This window comes from Hemiscyllium ocellatum, chromosome 9 (genome assembly GCF_020745735.1).
Source record: "Hemiscyllium ocellatum isolate sHemOce1 chromosome 9, sHemOce1.pat.X.cur, whole genome shotgun sequence".
Lineage (NCBI taxonomy): Eukaryota > Metazoa > Chordata > Chondrichthyes > Orectolobiformes > Hemiscylliidae > Hemiscyllium > Hemiscyllium ocellatum.
Window position 1 is genome coordinate 43,239,204 of NC_083409.1, and position 16,988 is coordinate 43,256,191.

At 38.7% G+C, this 16,988-nt stretch overlaps 1 protein-coding gene across 3 annotated transcripts in view; it reads right to left on the reverse strand.

Moving 5' to 3' along the window:
• The window catches only part of dennd1b (DENN/MADD domain containing 1B), a 289,551-nt gene that overhangs the window by 130,857 nt on the left and 141,706 nt on the right, over window positions 1-16,988 (reverse strand). For all 3 annotated transcript variants that reach the window (XR_009645036.1, XM_060830181.1, XM_060830180.1), the window contains exons 6-7: window positions 3,551-3,620; window positions 1,008-1,088 (exon numbers count right to left, since the gene is read on the reverse strand). Coding sequence is in view for 2 of the 3 variants with exons in the window: in XM_060830181.1 (XP_060686164.1) it covers window positions 1,008-1,088; window positions 3,551-3,620 (151 nt within the window). In the remaining variant the exon portion in view is untranslated. The remainder of the gene's footprint in view (window positions 1-1,007; window positions 1,089-3,550; window positions 3,621-16,988) is intronic.

Consider the following 16,988-nt stretch of genomic DNA (forward strand, 5'->3'; position numbering starts at 1 on the left):
GAACATACAGAATACTGAGAGACCTGAACAGAGTGGACGTGCAGAAGACATTTTCACTGGGAGAGACTACAACCCGAGGGCACAGTCTCAGAGTAAAGGGACGACACTTTCGAAGTGAGATGAGGAGGAATTTGTTCAGCCAGAGTGTGGTTATTCTGTGGAACACATTGCCACAGGGGGCTGTGGAGCCCAGGTTATTGAGCATATTTAACTTTAAAAATTCCTCAATATAAATTGTTTTGATAGAAGGTAGACTTCACTGTATTTAAGCCCAACTTATATTGAGGACTCCCTATATTAGAATTGATTTAAACCTGCTCTTATCTTTAACCAAACCAGTTGACCTGAGGATAGCTTTACTTCTAAGCATTAGGGATAGCAAAATAAAACTGACATGAATGATATGCAGCAACTATTTCTGAAGACAGAAATAGTTATACAAAGTTAAACAAAATAGTTAAACAAAGTTATACCATCTGATTATTCTCCAGAGGTAGGAAAATTCTCTTGACAAAGTGCAAAAGTTTCTCATCTGTTTGCTTTCACTGAATGTCGCATTCATACATGTATCACCAGTTCTCATCTGTTTTCCAATTCAAGTGGAAGACAAGGTCAAAATATCTGCTGAACATCATCTGTCTTTGTGTTCATTTCGGAATGGAGATTTACAAGCATTAACAACTAAGTTTCACTTGACTTCTTGAAAGTGTGACAGTTTATGTGACACAAGACATTTTCTTGTTCACAATGCAAAGAAATATGTCTGAATACTTTGACATAACATAAAAGAAAACAGATAATGTCTCAATTAGGTGGCATACTGCCAAATTTGAAATCAAAGGCTCAAGCAGTGAACAAGAGGTCAATTCTTAACTTTACATCATAACTTAGAAAAGTGACTATTGACTTCTCATTTTGGTCCAGAAAACACTACCCTGTTATCAGACAATGCTGGAACACATAATGCCATATTTTCACTGCTAAGCAAGTAAATTAGAAAAGCCTACCAGACTGAGGTTGACAGGAGTATTTGGCACTGGTACATCGTGCTCGTACAAAGTCTTTAAAATATCATTCAAGTCATTTTCCTGGAAGATAGACAGAAACAAAACATTCACCGGAAAGTTATCTGTTAGAAATGGACTTCAAAAAAGAAAATCCTGGACTGAAAAGAAACAAAGCTATGACAATGTTAAGTGAATCATTTCAAAATACATTTTTGACCTAACTTGCCTTTCTAACTGAAATATAGCCTAACTCAGCATCAAATATTTCATTAGTCAAAATCAAATGTGCAGAGGAAAAGAAAACTTTATAACCATTTGTTTCTTAATTTTGCAAATTAAACCTGCATTATATATGGGAGTCTAATTATTTGAAACAACTTATTTGCTGTTTTAAACTTTATAAAATGTCTCACAATTCTTCATAGGAGTGTTATAAATAGGAAGGTTATAAATCAATATCAGACACTGAGCCACAGAAGGCAATATTAGGGCAGATGGCCAAATGTTAAGGAGCATCTTAAAGGAAGTCGAGAGAGCGAATTTCATTGAGCATTGGCAGGTGAAGCCTTGACCACCAGTGCTGCAGTAACTAATATCAGGGGTGTTCATGAGGCCAGAATGCTCTAATCAATTTCGGTCTTTGTAGACACACAGGAATTCCTGGAATCAACAGATTTTTCTTCACACTTGGCACTTGCAAGCAGTAACAAAATCTAAAATGATATGGACGTACCAAATAATATTTCTAAATTCTGTATTACTAAAAATAAGGCATTAGTTCCATTCCTTAAAATATTTAATGCCCAATGCTTGGTGCAGTCCAGGGAACTGGAATCAAAATAAAAACAAGTTTTGATGTCTGGGAGACTGATAAGCAATTTAAAAGCACGTGCAATCCAGGGTAACTTGGCAAGTGGGATCCAGATTTGGTTCAGTGGTGGAAGACAGATGGAAAACAGAAGGCTATTTGTACGACTGGAGGCTGGTGACAATGATCACAGTGATCAGCGCCGGGGTCCCTTATTGTTTGTGATATACATATAAACAACATAGATGAGAGGGTGGGTAGGATGATAAGTAAATTTACGGATGATACAAAAACTGGGCTGGATGGGCATCAGGGATGAAGAATGTCTTAAGTCAAAGGTGGATATAAATAGATTGGTCAGATGGGCAGAACAGTGGTGATCGAAGTTAACTCTGATAAATTCTTGGAAGGAGGACTTTCCAAGAAGGAACAAGACAAGAGAGTACTGAATGAATGCAGGACACTAGGAAGCTCAGAAGAGCAGAGGGAATTTGAAGCGCTTGTCCAGAGATCCCTGAAGGTGGCAGCACAGGTTCACAGGGTAGTAAAGAAGGCATACAAGACATTTGCCTTCATCAGGCATGGCACAAGAGAGTAGGGAGGTCATGTCAGAGCAGGACAGAACTTTGGTTCAACTGCAGCTGGACTACTGAGTGTGTTCTGATCACCAAATGAAAGGAAAGACGTGACTGCATTGGAGAGGACGCAGAGGACATTCACCAGGACATTGTGGGATTGGGTATTTCAGCTATGAAGAGAGGCTGGATAAGCTCAGGCTGCTATTTTTTTTTAAAAGGAGCAGAGAAGGCTGAAGGCGTCCTGGTCGAGGTGTATCCGATTTTGAGGGACATGGACAAAGTAGATAGCAAATAGATAGCAAGGTCTCAGTAATAAGGGGCATAATTTTGTTATCAGGTTGAGATGTGATTTGAGGAAAGCTTTTTTCACCCAGAGGGTAATGAGAACCTGGAATACACTGCCTGCGAAGGGAAACCTTACTGCCCGAAATGGGAAATCTTACGACATTTAAAAAGTACTTGGATCACCACTTGAAGTGCCATAACATTCATGGCAATGGGCCTAGAGCTGGAAGTGGGAGGAGTGTAAAATTAGAGCAGATGGTGCAGATTCAAAGGGCTTTTTCTGAATCATATGATTCTAATTTACTATCATTTTACATAAACCATAGTATACTGATTAACAACTGGAAACATGCATCAATGAAAATAATCATATGGGAGCTTTTATAGCACATGATTTTAAATATCTGTCCTGAGATTTCCATGCTCAAGTTTATTGCTCTTGACTACAGATGATGTTAGTTAAGGTAGAGTCGACATGGACCCAGAGGACCAGAGGGAATGTCCCTCACTCACTCAAGAGAGGCGATAGGTGCAAATTTAACCTAAGCATCACCACGCCTCAAGGGAGGGACAAGGTTGAGAAAGTGGGATCTCAGGTGGTGAAGGAATTGGCATCACTCAGTATTACAAACCAGTCATCCAACCAACTGAGCTAATCGACTCCACACTTGGCTGGGGGCTACAAACATGTCCTCCATTTACACCTGCTGTTCCTTGAAATTTGTGGTTGATAATTTTACACCTTCGCTCCTTGATAACAATCACATTAATTACAAGCTGTTTTTTTGAAAATTAGCAATTGTTTAATTATTATTTAATTTAAAAAGTTGGGTCAAACCTGAAAAAAGGTATATTACAAGTTAAAGCTTTACCTGCTCCTTAACTAAAAGATCTGCCAATGTATTCAGTAGCTTGTAGTAAACTTCAAACCAAGGCAAATAGCTGGAAAAGAAAGACATTGAATACGTCACATGGATTGCAGAATATAATGACTTCTTTCTAATTTGGGTAACAGAGGATGATGTTCATACAAATAGCATCTAACAAACTGGAACAAAAAATCATGTATACACAAAAATAAGCTCTGTTCAAATATGTCTTTTATATTAAAAAACACACATGCAGATCATTTCTTGTGTGTGTTCTTCTCAGCGCCCATCATTGTATGTTATATCGGGATGACATGGCCATGAAAAACATTTTCACCATTTCAATGCAACATTTCTTCAGGTATTTAAGTACTTTTTTAAACATCTGAGCCACTGAATACAAATATAATGTACCACGAACAAGCTACCAATATTTTGACATCACAACTAATTAAAAATGTTAATATATTTCCCATCAATGATAATTCTAAATTTAAAACATCAGAAACATTAACCAAAATGGAATCTTGTCACTTCCCATCTAAAACTGTTTAACAACTGATTAAAATCAATTCTCCTGTTCACTTAGAAAGTGTATTTGCATTCCTGTATGTTGGTCTCTGCAGTTTTATTGGATTCAAATTACAAATTTTCCTAACTTCATTTTTTCCTAACTTTTCCAACACAGTTAATGAATAGAACGATTATGATATTAAGTTTCAGCCTGCAATGAATGATTGAAAGCATCTAACTGAATATTTGTTCCTTGTCAGCTCCTGAATTTACCCAGTCTCCATGAGTGACTCCAAACATGGGCACAGGTCTACACTGCTGTATAACTCCAAGGTGCCAATAGGACTACTGCATATGACTAATAGGGGCTTTGACTTAAATTTTAAACTATTTCAGTTTGTTACATTCCTTACCTTGTTTCAAAACCATGATAAGTCTAATCTCTGTCATGTTCATGTCACTTGAATATCTCTTTTCAGCTTCTGCCATAGGCACAACTCTCAGATTAATGTTGCCATCTGTTTTCTTGCAGCTCCTCCTCTTCCTCATTCAGCCACGCCACCTTTCAATTTTCTCTTTTCAGTCACTTTTCCCATCAATCATGAATTCACTCGCCCTCTATTCCTCTGCCTTCTTACTTGACTGCCACCGTCTGAGACTCAAAATTGGCTTGAATAAATTTGCACAGCTGATTGAAGAAACTGCCACTGTCTCTTCACGAACCGAAGTGCTTCATCTTTCTATTCCACTGAGCTTCCACTCAGCAGACCCAGTGGAGACTAACCTCACCAACACTTCTCCAGATTCCACTGGATCTGATGGTGGATCAATATGATGGGCGGCAGGGTGGCAAAGTGGTGATCACTGCTACCTCACAGCAACAGAGACCCGGGTTCAATTCCCACCTCAGGCGATTCTCTGTGTGGAATTTGCACATTCTCCCAGTGTCTGCATGGGTTTCCTCTGGGTGCTCCGGTTTCCTCCCACAGTCCAAAAATGTGCAGGTTAGGTGAATTTGCCATGCTAAATTGCCCGTAGTGTTAGATGTAGGGGAATGCGTCTGAGTGGGTTATGCTTCAACAGGTCAGTGTGGACTTGTTGGGACACACACACACACACACACACACACACACACACACACACACACACACACACACACACACACACACACACACACACTCCCTAGATCACCTCAGGTTAATTGTGGTGCTCAAAATCTAGAAACAAAATCCATCCCCCGAAACTTGTGTCCTGCTGACTCCATTCTCTTCAGCGTGCTCTTCAATAGTGACGTCCAGACTCAAAGTTCTACATTTCTCTTCCGAATATTCAAGCCATCTCTCCTCCTTTAAAATCAATCTTGTTACAAATACATTAAAGATGTATTATTGGGCTTGATGGCATTCAATTATCCTCGCAAGCATGTCTTTATAATGTTGACCACATCTTTTACTGGTATACTTCTCTAATTTCTCCAAAGGTAAACTGAACCAAGTTTGTTTCTGGTGTTTGACCATTACCTGTTCTTTGCAGGCAGGCAACATAATATAGTAAAAGCAAACATATAATGTTATTCTTTCCTTGACTTAAACAAGTTAAATTCAAGCTGTCGTTTGGTCTATACATGCCATGCCTTTCTCTTCAATAAGCCTGACTACAGTTTTCCTGCTGCATCAAGTCCCTCTGCCAACCTCAGTCTGATGATCCCCCATCTGAATCCATTTGCCTCACATAAATAAAACATAAACAGTTGTCCAGTACATCAGAAATTAGGAGATTTCGAATTGTGGAGACTACGGCACTGACCTCCAAACCAGTTTGGTAGAGCAAATCATGGTTCATTCAAAATAGGTTGCTGGATAAGTAAGTAACCTGATAGCAGGACCAGCTTACAGCTTGACAAAGCCATGAGACGACAAGAAATTCATCAAATTCTTCACTGTGGTTGATGTCAACAAGATGAAGCATGTAAATGAATAGTCAATCCCCCTCCCACTCTCCCACTCCCAGACTGAGACTTCACTGGTGGCAGGAATCTGTCGTGGATGGTACAGGGTGGGAAGTAAAACTATTGTGTGAGATTTTCTCATTATGATTTTCTAGTTAAATTAGAACAATGTAAAGCAAGTTTGACAAATGTGTATCAGGGTCTAATTGTATCAAGAATATGCCGGCTGCAGATTTTGAGATCTCTGTTGTACACTCATCAACTCCATCTGGAAACAACGCAGAATGATTTGACAAGCGATATCATTTTCTAATCATTGCATTTGTACAATTGTTGTGCATTTTCCTTCTAACTCATTCCGAAAGGATATTTTTGATGACTGGTAATTGACAATCAGATGTCAGCTTTCTTACTGAATTACCACATAATGCTGGAAAACAATGAGCAGGCCAATCTCTGACTGATTATTAGTTCATCCTATACTGCTATAACACTCAAAGGGGGAACCATGCAGTTAGTGATGATCATTTTGCTTCATCAATGTCCACAAAATCTCCAGACATGCTTTCCCTGATCTGGGAAAGAGCTGGCATCACTTTTTCCAACCAGAATTTGTGCACTGTTAAGTAATTCCGAGTCAAGTTTGAAGGGGAGAATGCAGAAAAAAACTTCAGATTGCAATGATTTGCATTTTCACTAGTTGTTGCAGTAGATTTAAAAGAGTGTCCTTGGCTCTCTTGCAAGGAAATGAATGACCACTGTTGCACTAATGGCCTTTCAAACATCTCATTCAACTATTAAAAATAGCAGCACTGGGTTCACCATCAAGACACCTGCAAAACTGTGCTAATTCAACATTAATTAAATGGAAAGGATTCAAATTTCTGGAGCCTGTGTGAAATGGTCAACCAATAAGATTCAGCTTAAATTAAAAAGAGAAATTGCTGAAGAAACCCAGCAAAACAGGCAGCATCTGTGGAGAAAAGATCAGTGTCAATGTTTCAAGTCCAGTATGACTTCTTCTGAACTCCAAAAACATATAGGCTGAGATATCACAGAGATAGATAAAGTTAGGTAAAAGGATATAAAGTAGGGTAGGTAAGCATGCAAAAACCTGGCAAATGGAATACAAAATGGGAAAATGCAAAATGCCGAAATTGGCAGGAAGAATTAAACAAAAGCATAATATCTAAATGGTGAGAGATTGCCGAGTTCGAAGATGCAGAGGAAAATGCCCATGTCAGAATTAGAAAATGTTAGTATGCAGGCACAGCAAGTAATTTGGAAAATTAATAAAACATTGTTATCTATTGCAAGAGGAATTGAATATAGAAGTAGGGATTTAAGATTCAGCTGGTGGGGGAGGGGACACAGTGAGAGCATATTTTGAGTGCTATGTGTAACATTGAAGGAAGGAAGTAATAGAAATGCAAGTGATTTAGAGAAAGCTTACTGAACTAATGTCTGGAATGGCAGGGTTATCTTGTTCATAAAGGTTGGACAAGTTTGACTTTTATCCACTGGAGTTTAGGAAAATAAGAGACGACTGATTTAAACAGACAAGATCCTGAGAGGCTTTGATAGGGTAGAAGGAAAAAGGAAATCTCCTCTTCTGGGAGAAATGTGTGTGGGGGGGGTGGGGGGGGGCGCAATGGGGTGTGAGTTCAGAAAATAAAGAGAGTCCTATTCAAGACAGAAGTTAGCATTATTCTTTTGATCTCAAAGGATCTTAAATCTTTGAAATACCCTTTCTCAGATGACAGAGATGAGGAGAATTCTTTTGATTTCAAAGGACCTTCAATCTTTGCAACTCTCTTCATCAAATGATGGTGCAAGCAAAACACATGGATGTTTTTAAGTCAGAAGTGGATGGATTTTTTTTACAAAGCAAGGGGGTAAAAGTGGAACAGTGGACTTGAGGTTAAAATTGATTAGTTGTGATCTCATTAAATGGCGGTGCAGGCTTGAGGGACTAAATGGTCTCTTTCTGCTGCTAACTTAGATGCTTGCATTCTCAGCATGTTAATGCATGTTCCTCTGAGACATGGAATAAACTTCAGTTTATACTTCATCACATCTGAGAACCTTAACAGTGACATTGGCTAGAGGATCTAGAACTTTGAGAGTTTTGAAAAGATTTGTAGCTCAGGTTGAGGCTCTGGATGTAGGCTTGCTCGCTGAGCTGGAAGGCTTGTTTTCAGACGTTTCGTCACCATACTAGGTAACATTTTCAGTGAGCCTCCAGATGAAGCACTGGTGGTGTAGTCCACTTTCTATTTATGTGTTTGCTTGCTTGGGTTGGTGATGTCATTTCCTATGGTGATGTCATTTCTTGTTCTTTTTCTCATCAACCTTCCAGCTCAGTGAGCAAACCTACATCTAGAATCTAGAATCTAGAACTGTTTTATTCAGAAGCATAAATTATGCTGCAAGAAATATTCAAGAAAGTCAAACACATATGTCCTTAAGAGGTGGACTGGCAGCCATTGATGAATGATATTTCATACTTTGCAGTCAATTTGTTACAGTCATAACATTTTATATCCACAAACTATCCACATTTTACTCAACTTATCCAATTTTAAAAATAATAGAGTCACACAGCACAGAAACTGACCCTTCCATCCAGCTCGTCCATGTTTCCCAAAGTAAACGTTTGGCCCATATCCCTCTAAACCTTTCCTACTCATGTACCTGTCCAAACTTCTTTTAAATATTGTAACTCTACCCGCATCGATTATTCCACATTAGCACTCCCCCCATGTGAAAATGTTGGCCTTCAGATCCCTTTCTCCTCTCACCTTAAAAATATATCTGATCCTAAGGGAAGAAAAAACCTTTGTTATTCACCTTAGCCATCTCCCTGATGATTTTATAAATCTCCATAAGGTCAATCCTCAACCTCCAATGCTCCACGGAAAAAGTCTCAGCCTATCCAACTTCTTATAACTCAAATTTTCCAGTCCCAGTAACATCCTTGTAAAGCTTTTCTGAACCATCTCCAATTTAATAATATCCTTCCTATAGCAGGACAACCAGAATTAGCATAGTATTCCAAAAGTGGCCTCAGCAATATCCTCTACAATCCCAACATGATGTGCCCTTCTAACAACAATGCTACTTCTAAGTTATGGCTAACACATTTCACAGATCAGAAGAAACGGGAATAAGATAAAATCATTCAGCTCATCAAACCTGCTCCTTCGTTCTGTAAGATCATAGTTGATCTGAATCTGGGCTGTATGCAATTTCTTGCTTGCCTCTGGAACTCTCTTCTACCATGTCAAATCACAAATTTGTAAAATTTCAGCCTTCAAAATATTCAATGACCTTGCCTCCAATGCTAACTGAGGAAAAGAGTGCCAGAAATTAACAGAAGGAAGAAATTATAGAATCATAGAATTTTACAGTCCAGTCCATACCAGCTCCCAAAGGAGCTACCCAGTTAATCCCATTCTCCAGGCCCATCTCCATAGCCCTCTAAATTCACCATGTTCAAACGTCTGTCCAGCTCTCTTTTGAAACCTCCCTGTGATATCACCTCCACCACTTTCATCGGCAGTGCATTTGAAATCCTAACAACTTTCTAAGTAAAGAAGTTTCTCCTTATCTTATTCCTACCTCTCTTGCTAACATCCTTGCATTGAGAGTCCTAACTACTGACAAACCAACCAGCAGAAACAGAATATCCTTCTTTACCCTGACAACTGTGTTCATAATTTTGAACACCTCAATAAGATCACCTCTTAATCTTCTCTGCTCTAAGGATAGCAAGCCCAAATTCTCTAATCTTTCCTTGTATCTAAAATCCCTCATTTCTTGTATCATTCTAGTAAATCCTCTTTGCACTCTCTCCAAGGTTTTAACATCTTTCCTTAAACAAGGTATGCAGAACTGAACACAATGTACCAAATGTGGTTTCACCAATTATTTACAGAGTATATCCTTGCTTTTATACTGTATGTCACTATTTATAAACCCAAGGATCCTATGAGTCTTCTAAAGAACAGTTTTGACTTGCCTAGCCATCTTTGGAGAATTATACCTCTACGCTCTTGTACTCCCCTCAAAGTGACACAATTGAACCTGTTTTGTACTTTCATATTTCTTCGACGAAAATGCATGACCTCACATTTCTCTGTATTGAACTTCATCTGTACAGTGTCTGCCCATTTAGGCAACTTGTCAATGTCCCTGTGAAGTTGCTCAGCATCAGCCTCATAATTCACTATTCTCTCTAGCTTAGTATCATCAGCAAATTTAGAGATGTTGCCCTCAATACCTATCTCCAAACAGTTTATGTAAATCAAAAAAAAAGCAAATGTCGCAACACCAACTTCTGGAGAACACCAACTTCAACTCATCTCTTGGCTGAGAAATGTTGATCCATACCTACCCTGTGTTTCTACCTTTTAGCCAACTTCTAATCCATTGCTACCCAAACATTTCTAATTTGTTAATCAATCTGCCACGTGGCAACATATCTAATGCTTTCTGAAAGTCCAAATATAACAACATCCACTACCTGTGTCACCTCATCAAAGAACTGGACCAGATCCAGCACAGCTTCCTCTCTGGTAGTACCGGAATTCTACTATTCCAGAAAAGTTCTTCTGCATACACTGCAAGAATTTCTACCCTGCTATACATGCTACCTTTTTGGCTCTAGGATAATTGAAATCTCCAACTATCACAGCATTACTTGTCCTGCAGATTTTTTATAATCTGCCTGCAAATGCTCTCTTCTACATCCTCACCACTATTTGGAAGTCTATAATAACTACCGAATAGGTCACTGCTCCCCACCTGTTTCTCACCTCCAACAGTATAGATTCTAATTCAGGGACTACATCTTGACATAGGGCTACAATGCTACTACACTGTCTCCTTTTTTTACCACGATGTTTCTACCAAAAACCTTATAGCCCAGGATATTCAGTATTCAGTCCTGTTCTGGTTTGAGCCACATTTCTATTGATGATAATACTTTATATCCCCTTAGAGCAACTTGTGCTTCCAATTTTGTTGACTATACTCTCTGTCTTTACATACATACAATTTAACCCTGCCGTTATCACTTTCTTGACCTCACCTCTTTCCTAAACGGGAGACCTCCTATCTTAAAACTGTATCCTCTAACTTCCCCTATTAGAAGAAACACCCTCCTAGTATCGAGCGTGTCCTCAGAATTCTTTTGTTTTATAAGTTCACCATGAAATTCATGAACAAGCATTGGTCAAAATTACTCAACCATTCCTCATGCAACAACCCTTTCATTCTGGGAACATAATCTAGCATAATTTATACAATGGATAAATTTTCATAGTGAACTTATCTGTACTTAAAAGTGTTAATTCAATCTTAAATTTAACACTTATATAAAAGGTAAATATTACAAATCTTATTTTGGTTCACACCAGTTAACATTTTTCAATGACTAAAATTATCATAGGATGGAAGCTGCATTTTAATATACTTAATAAACAAAAGCCATTAACATTATTTAGCCAGTCACCATATTCAATGTCTGCATACTCTGAGTTTCAAATACAGCTTTTCTTTCTTCAGATTCCTCTTTCGACACTGCATTAGCCTGTTTGATTTATGCCTTAAGACTTACAATCTTTCATTTTCTACCTCCTTCAAGGATATCATATAAACAAGGACTTGTATTTCAATGTCATGTTAAGCTGTCAAATTTTATCTACCGCTATACTTATTTCATGATTCTCTCCTACTGTAAAAACAAGGCCTAGCGGTTGTAAAATATTTTAAATTAGATGAAACTGTCAAGTTTATATACCATAACTTTTAAAAAATAAATTAAAATGGTCTGCCTTTTAGGGAGGGTACTTTCAATGTGAACAAACATTTTTGACAGCTTTAACGTTATGGAGATATTGAATTTAATTACCAACACGAGGTTCTATCAAAACTAATTTTAAGTCTCCTTCACTTTTCTCAAAGAAGAACATCAAATTTTCCATTCTTACAATGTGCACTAAATTTAGATTAAGATTATAAACAAATTCTAATGGTGTTCAGTTATCAGTGCACTCGTCATGTTGTGGCAACATCTTATCTCAGAAAGCAGCAGGAATGACATTCATGCGAGTCAACTGTGCATCCTTTGTCTCCACTATATTTTCAGATGTTCTCACAGCACATTGGGTTAAAATAATAACACATTCCTGAAGTTTTTTTTAAATGGAGAAAAAAATCCGACTTTAATTCACAGTTTTCGCAATATGGTAGTAAAGTTCAATTACAATTCTGTACACGTTAGACTTGCACATTTATGCACAACAACACATGCATAAGTAGACCTAGATATTTTTGCACTCATGACTAGTACAACTGTATTCCTTCCTAAAAATTCAATGAAATAAATACAGGCTAGACAATTCAAACAACTCTTTGCTCAAAAACATAAAATGGTGGTGCTTTGTCAACAGTTTCAAATATCATGTTTCGCTCTATACGTTAATGTATTCTAAAGGCCATGCTAAAGGGACACTGCAGAATATCTTTGACTGAAGTCACACCTTCAAGAATCAAGGAATTCCAAGTTCATTCTGCAATGTCACTATTCAAAAACCAGCACAAAGCTGTTAACACCGGAATTCTATCTTATGTTGTTTCTGTTGGCGTAATTTTTCTATTTAAATTTTAGCTCTGCTACTGTAATTATTAGAGGTCCTGTAAATCTTCAAAGAGTCACTGGAAAACTTTAAGAAAGGTTAAATTTTCTGCATCCTAACGTTTAAATCTCCAACTTTAAAGTTGTGACTTTGTAAATTATGTCTGACTGCAAACCATGTGATTCATCACCTTCTCAAATAATTTATACAGATTATCTTTCTTATGTGGAAGAGAATCTATGCTGATATCTCTACTCACTTAATTCTCTTCCCCAAACAATGATTCTTTCTTAGATTCTCAAACGTTTGGCGAATGATGCTGTAATCATCATTCTGTACTGAACCTATTCCGCTATGATCCATACATCATAATTGCTTGAAAATTGGCATTTTCTGCAGAACTAACATTTGTAACAGGTCTCAGGTGGATCTTGTTTTTCCACTAGCTTCTTGAGCTAAAGAATCATTCAGAAATGAAGCACACCATTCAGGTCCATTAGGGCTTGTTGGGCTCTTTGGAAGAATCGCCTGGTTCGCTGCATTCCTCTGCCATTCACCTATTGCCCTGGATGACCCCAAAGGGACAGACATGTAATAGTCAAGGAGATAAGTAACAAAAGGCATGGAGGAGAGTTTTTAGCAGCAGATGAGCTGAGACAGGGACAAGACTGGGTGATGTCACCGAGATTGAAATGGATGGTTTTATTGACAGTGTAGATAAGTGGTTGAAGGCTCATCTTGGGGGCCACATGTAACACCAAAGTTGTGCATAAGCTCCTTGCTTCTGCATATGACATTTTGTTTCTAAAACCTACAATCCCAAATGTGGTGTGGCCAGGTCCAATTCAACAAATACGAACTGCAGTTCTGTAATGTCTGCTGTCCAATTGGCAGAACAGTGGCAACCAACTTTGCACGGTTCACAAGCAAAACCTGAAAAAACAAATCTTTCTTCTAGCCGTAACTGTAATCCTACTTTACCAACGGAATGATCCACTTGGTTGCCATTACATTTTTCAAATGAGGATAAACCAACATTTTAGTTGAGAGTGTAGTGCTGGAAAAGCACAGCAGGTCAGGCAGCATCCGAGGAGCAGGAGAATTCCTGATGAAGGGCTTATGCCTCAAACGTCAATTCTCCCGTTCCTCGGATGCTGAGTGGCTGTGCTTTTCTAGCACCACACTCTTGGCTCTGATCTCCAACATCTGCAGTCCTCACTTTCTCCTCCGTGAACCAGCATCTTATACAGGTTTATCATTACTCCCCTGGTTTCATACTTAATGCCCATATTTTTGAAGTTCAAGTTTCCATATGCCTTTTTAACCAATCTGTCCTGCAAACTTCAATGGATTGGACACCTATTCCCTCAGGTCCCTGTACCCCTGTAACTTCTACAGAATTATACCCCTTATTTTATATTGGCTTTCCTATTTTTTCACCCATCAAAAAGGATCACTTAACACATCCCCATATTAAATTTAATCTGGCACTTATTAGATTCCCTAGAGTGTGGAAATAGGCCCCTTGGCCCAACAAATCCATACCGACCCTCCAAAGAGTAACCCATCCAGACTCATTTCCCTATATTTACTCCTGACTAATGCACCTAACACTATGGGCAATTTAGCATGGCCATTTCACCTGACCTGCACATCTTTTGGAATGTGGGGAAAAAACTGAAGCACCTGGAGGAAACCCACGCAGAGAAGGGGAGAATGTGCACACTCCACATAGACAGTTGCGTGAGGCCAGAATCGAACCCAGATCCCCAGTGCTGTGAGGCAGCAGTGCGAACCACTGAGCCACCAAGCCGCCCTCATGTGTACCCTTATGTGTACAGTCCATCAGCCAGTCTGGGTCACCTTGAAATTTTATCATTATTCTTCTCACATTTCACAATATTTGCAATTTTTGCCTCATCCAGAACTTTTAAAATTGGGTCCCATTCATCCAAGTCTTTGGCCATTAATATATCTGGAAAAACAGAGGTCATAACACAGAAAATCTGTAATTCCTGGGGAATCCTTCGACAGTATATACATTGCTCCAATATAAAAAAGACAATTGTTCACCAATCTTATCACTCCACCAATTTCATATCCCTGCTGCCACTGATCCTCTTATGATAAGGGCTCCAACTTTGCTGAAAACTCTGTTTTTGTGTCCCCTCAACTCATATTTTGAGAGGTACACCATAAAGCATATCAATCACATTACTCTCATCAAATCTCTGTTACCTCATTGCAATTACTCAACCGAGCTGTAAAACAAGATCTGTCCATGCTTTTTTCAATGCTGGCCTCCCTTAATGAATTCTCATTTCTCCAAGTGACTGTTAAGCTTTGTTTTGTCCAAATTATAGTTTTCTGAAAGTTTTTCCATCTTTGAGATTCAACCTACTGGTCTGAGGTTGCTGGGCTAATCATTGCACTGTTTTCTAAATAAGGGAATAACAATCTTCCATCTCTGACATAACATTTATATCAAAGAAAAATTGGAAAACAATGACTACTGCCTCCACAATTTCCTTGCTTACTTCCCTCAGTGCACTGGATACATCTCATCTGATGCTGGTGACTTACCAACTTAAAGTTCAACCAACCTATCCAATATCTCTTTATTCATTTTTAGTCCATTCTGTATCTCAATTACTTCTTCTTTCATTGTGACTGGGCAGTGTTTTTCTCCTTGGTAAAGAGAGGTGCAAATTATTCATTTCACACTTCAAGCCATGGGTCCTTTCACCTTGAGTAAATTCCTTTCAGAACAGTAATTGGTTCCATTCCTCGTTTTACGATTTATATGCCTCCAGATGATATTTGGATTCCCTTTTTAAGTATGATGCCAAACTCTTCACATATTCTCTTTGGTTATTTTCTTTACTTTTTAACACCACTCCCCCCACCCCCAGCTACCTGCCTTCTTTTATAATGACCCTGATTTTCAATTATATTACCAACCTACATCTGTCACATGCACTCTGTTTCTGCTTCATTCTCGTCTGTGTTTCCTCTTCTAGGGAGTGTTGGATTAATTTCCCTACCTTTAACCTTTGTAGGAATGTTTCTTCAATGCTCCTAATCTATCTCATCTTTTAAGGGGATCATTATTCAGGTATCCCACCTATCTTTGATTTCAAACGTACATCATAATAATCAAACAGAAAAATATCAGACAAGCTATTGTCTGTAACAACAGATCTTAAAATGGAAATATTCATCACCAGTTTAATTTGATACACAAGAGAGGTAAATGAAACCATGGGGCCTTTCTTGCATGTGTGCTTAAATGGCAGGATGTAAGCATAAAAGGTACAGTTAGTAAGTTGCAGATGACACCAAAATTGGAGGTGTAGTGGACAGCAAAGAGGGTTACCTCAGATTACAACAGGATCTTGACCAGATGGAGTTTAATTCAGATAAATGCGAGGTGCTGCATTTTGGGAAAGCAAATCTTAGCAGAACATATACACTCAATGGTAAGGTCCTAGGGAGTGTTGCTGAACAAAGAGACCTTGGAGTGCAGGTTCATAGCTCCTTGAAAGTGGAGTCGCAGGTAGATAAGATAGTGAAGGTGTTTGGTATGCTTTCTTTTATTGGTCAGTGTATTGAGTACAGGAGTTGGGAGGTCATCTTCTGACTGTACAGGACATTGGTTAGGCCACTGTTGGAATATTGTGTGAAAATGTGGTCTCCTTCCTATCGGAACAATGTTGTGAAACTTGAAAGGGTTCAGAGAAGATTTACAAGGATGCTGCCAGGGTTGGAGGATCTGAGCTACAGGGAGAGGCTGAACAGGCTGGGGCTGTTTTCCCTGGAGCGTCAGAGGCTGAGGGGTGACCTTATAGAGGTTTACAAAATTATGACGGTCATGAATAGGATAAATAGACAAAGTCTTTTCCCTGGGGTCAGGGAATCTAGAACTAGAGGGCATAGGCCTAGGGTGAGAGTGGAAAGATACAAAAGAGATCTAAGGGACAACGTTTTCATGCAGAGGGTGGTATGCGTATGGAATGAGCTGCCAGAGGAAGTGGTGGAGGTTGGTACAATTGCAACATTTAAGAGGCTTTTGGATGGGTATATGAATAGGAAAGGTTTTGAGGGATATGGGGCGGGTGCTGGCAGGTGGGACTAGATTGGGTTGGGACATCTGGTCGGCATGGACGGATTGGACCGAATGGTCTGTTTCCATGCTGTATATCTCTATGACTCTGTGACTCTATATGCTTCCAATCTTCATTTTTGTCCTTTTCTCTGTAACACCATTTTTAAATCTGTAAACTACAACTCTAAATTTTCCAACACTGTGCTAAAGAACACAAATTGTTGAACAAAAAAA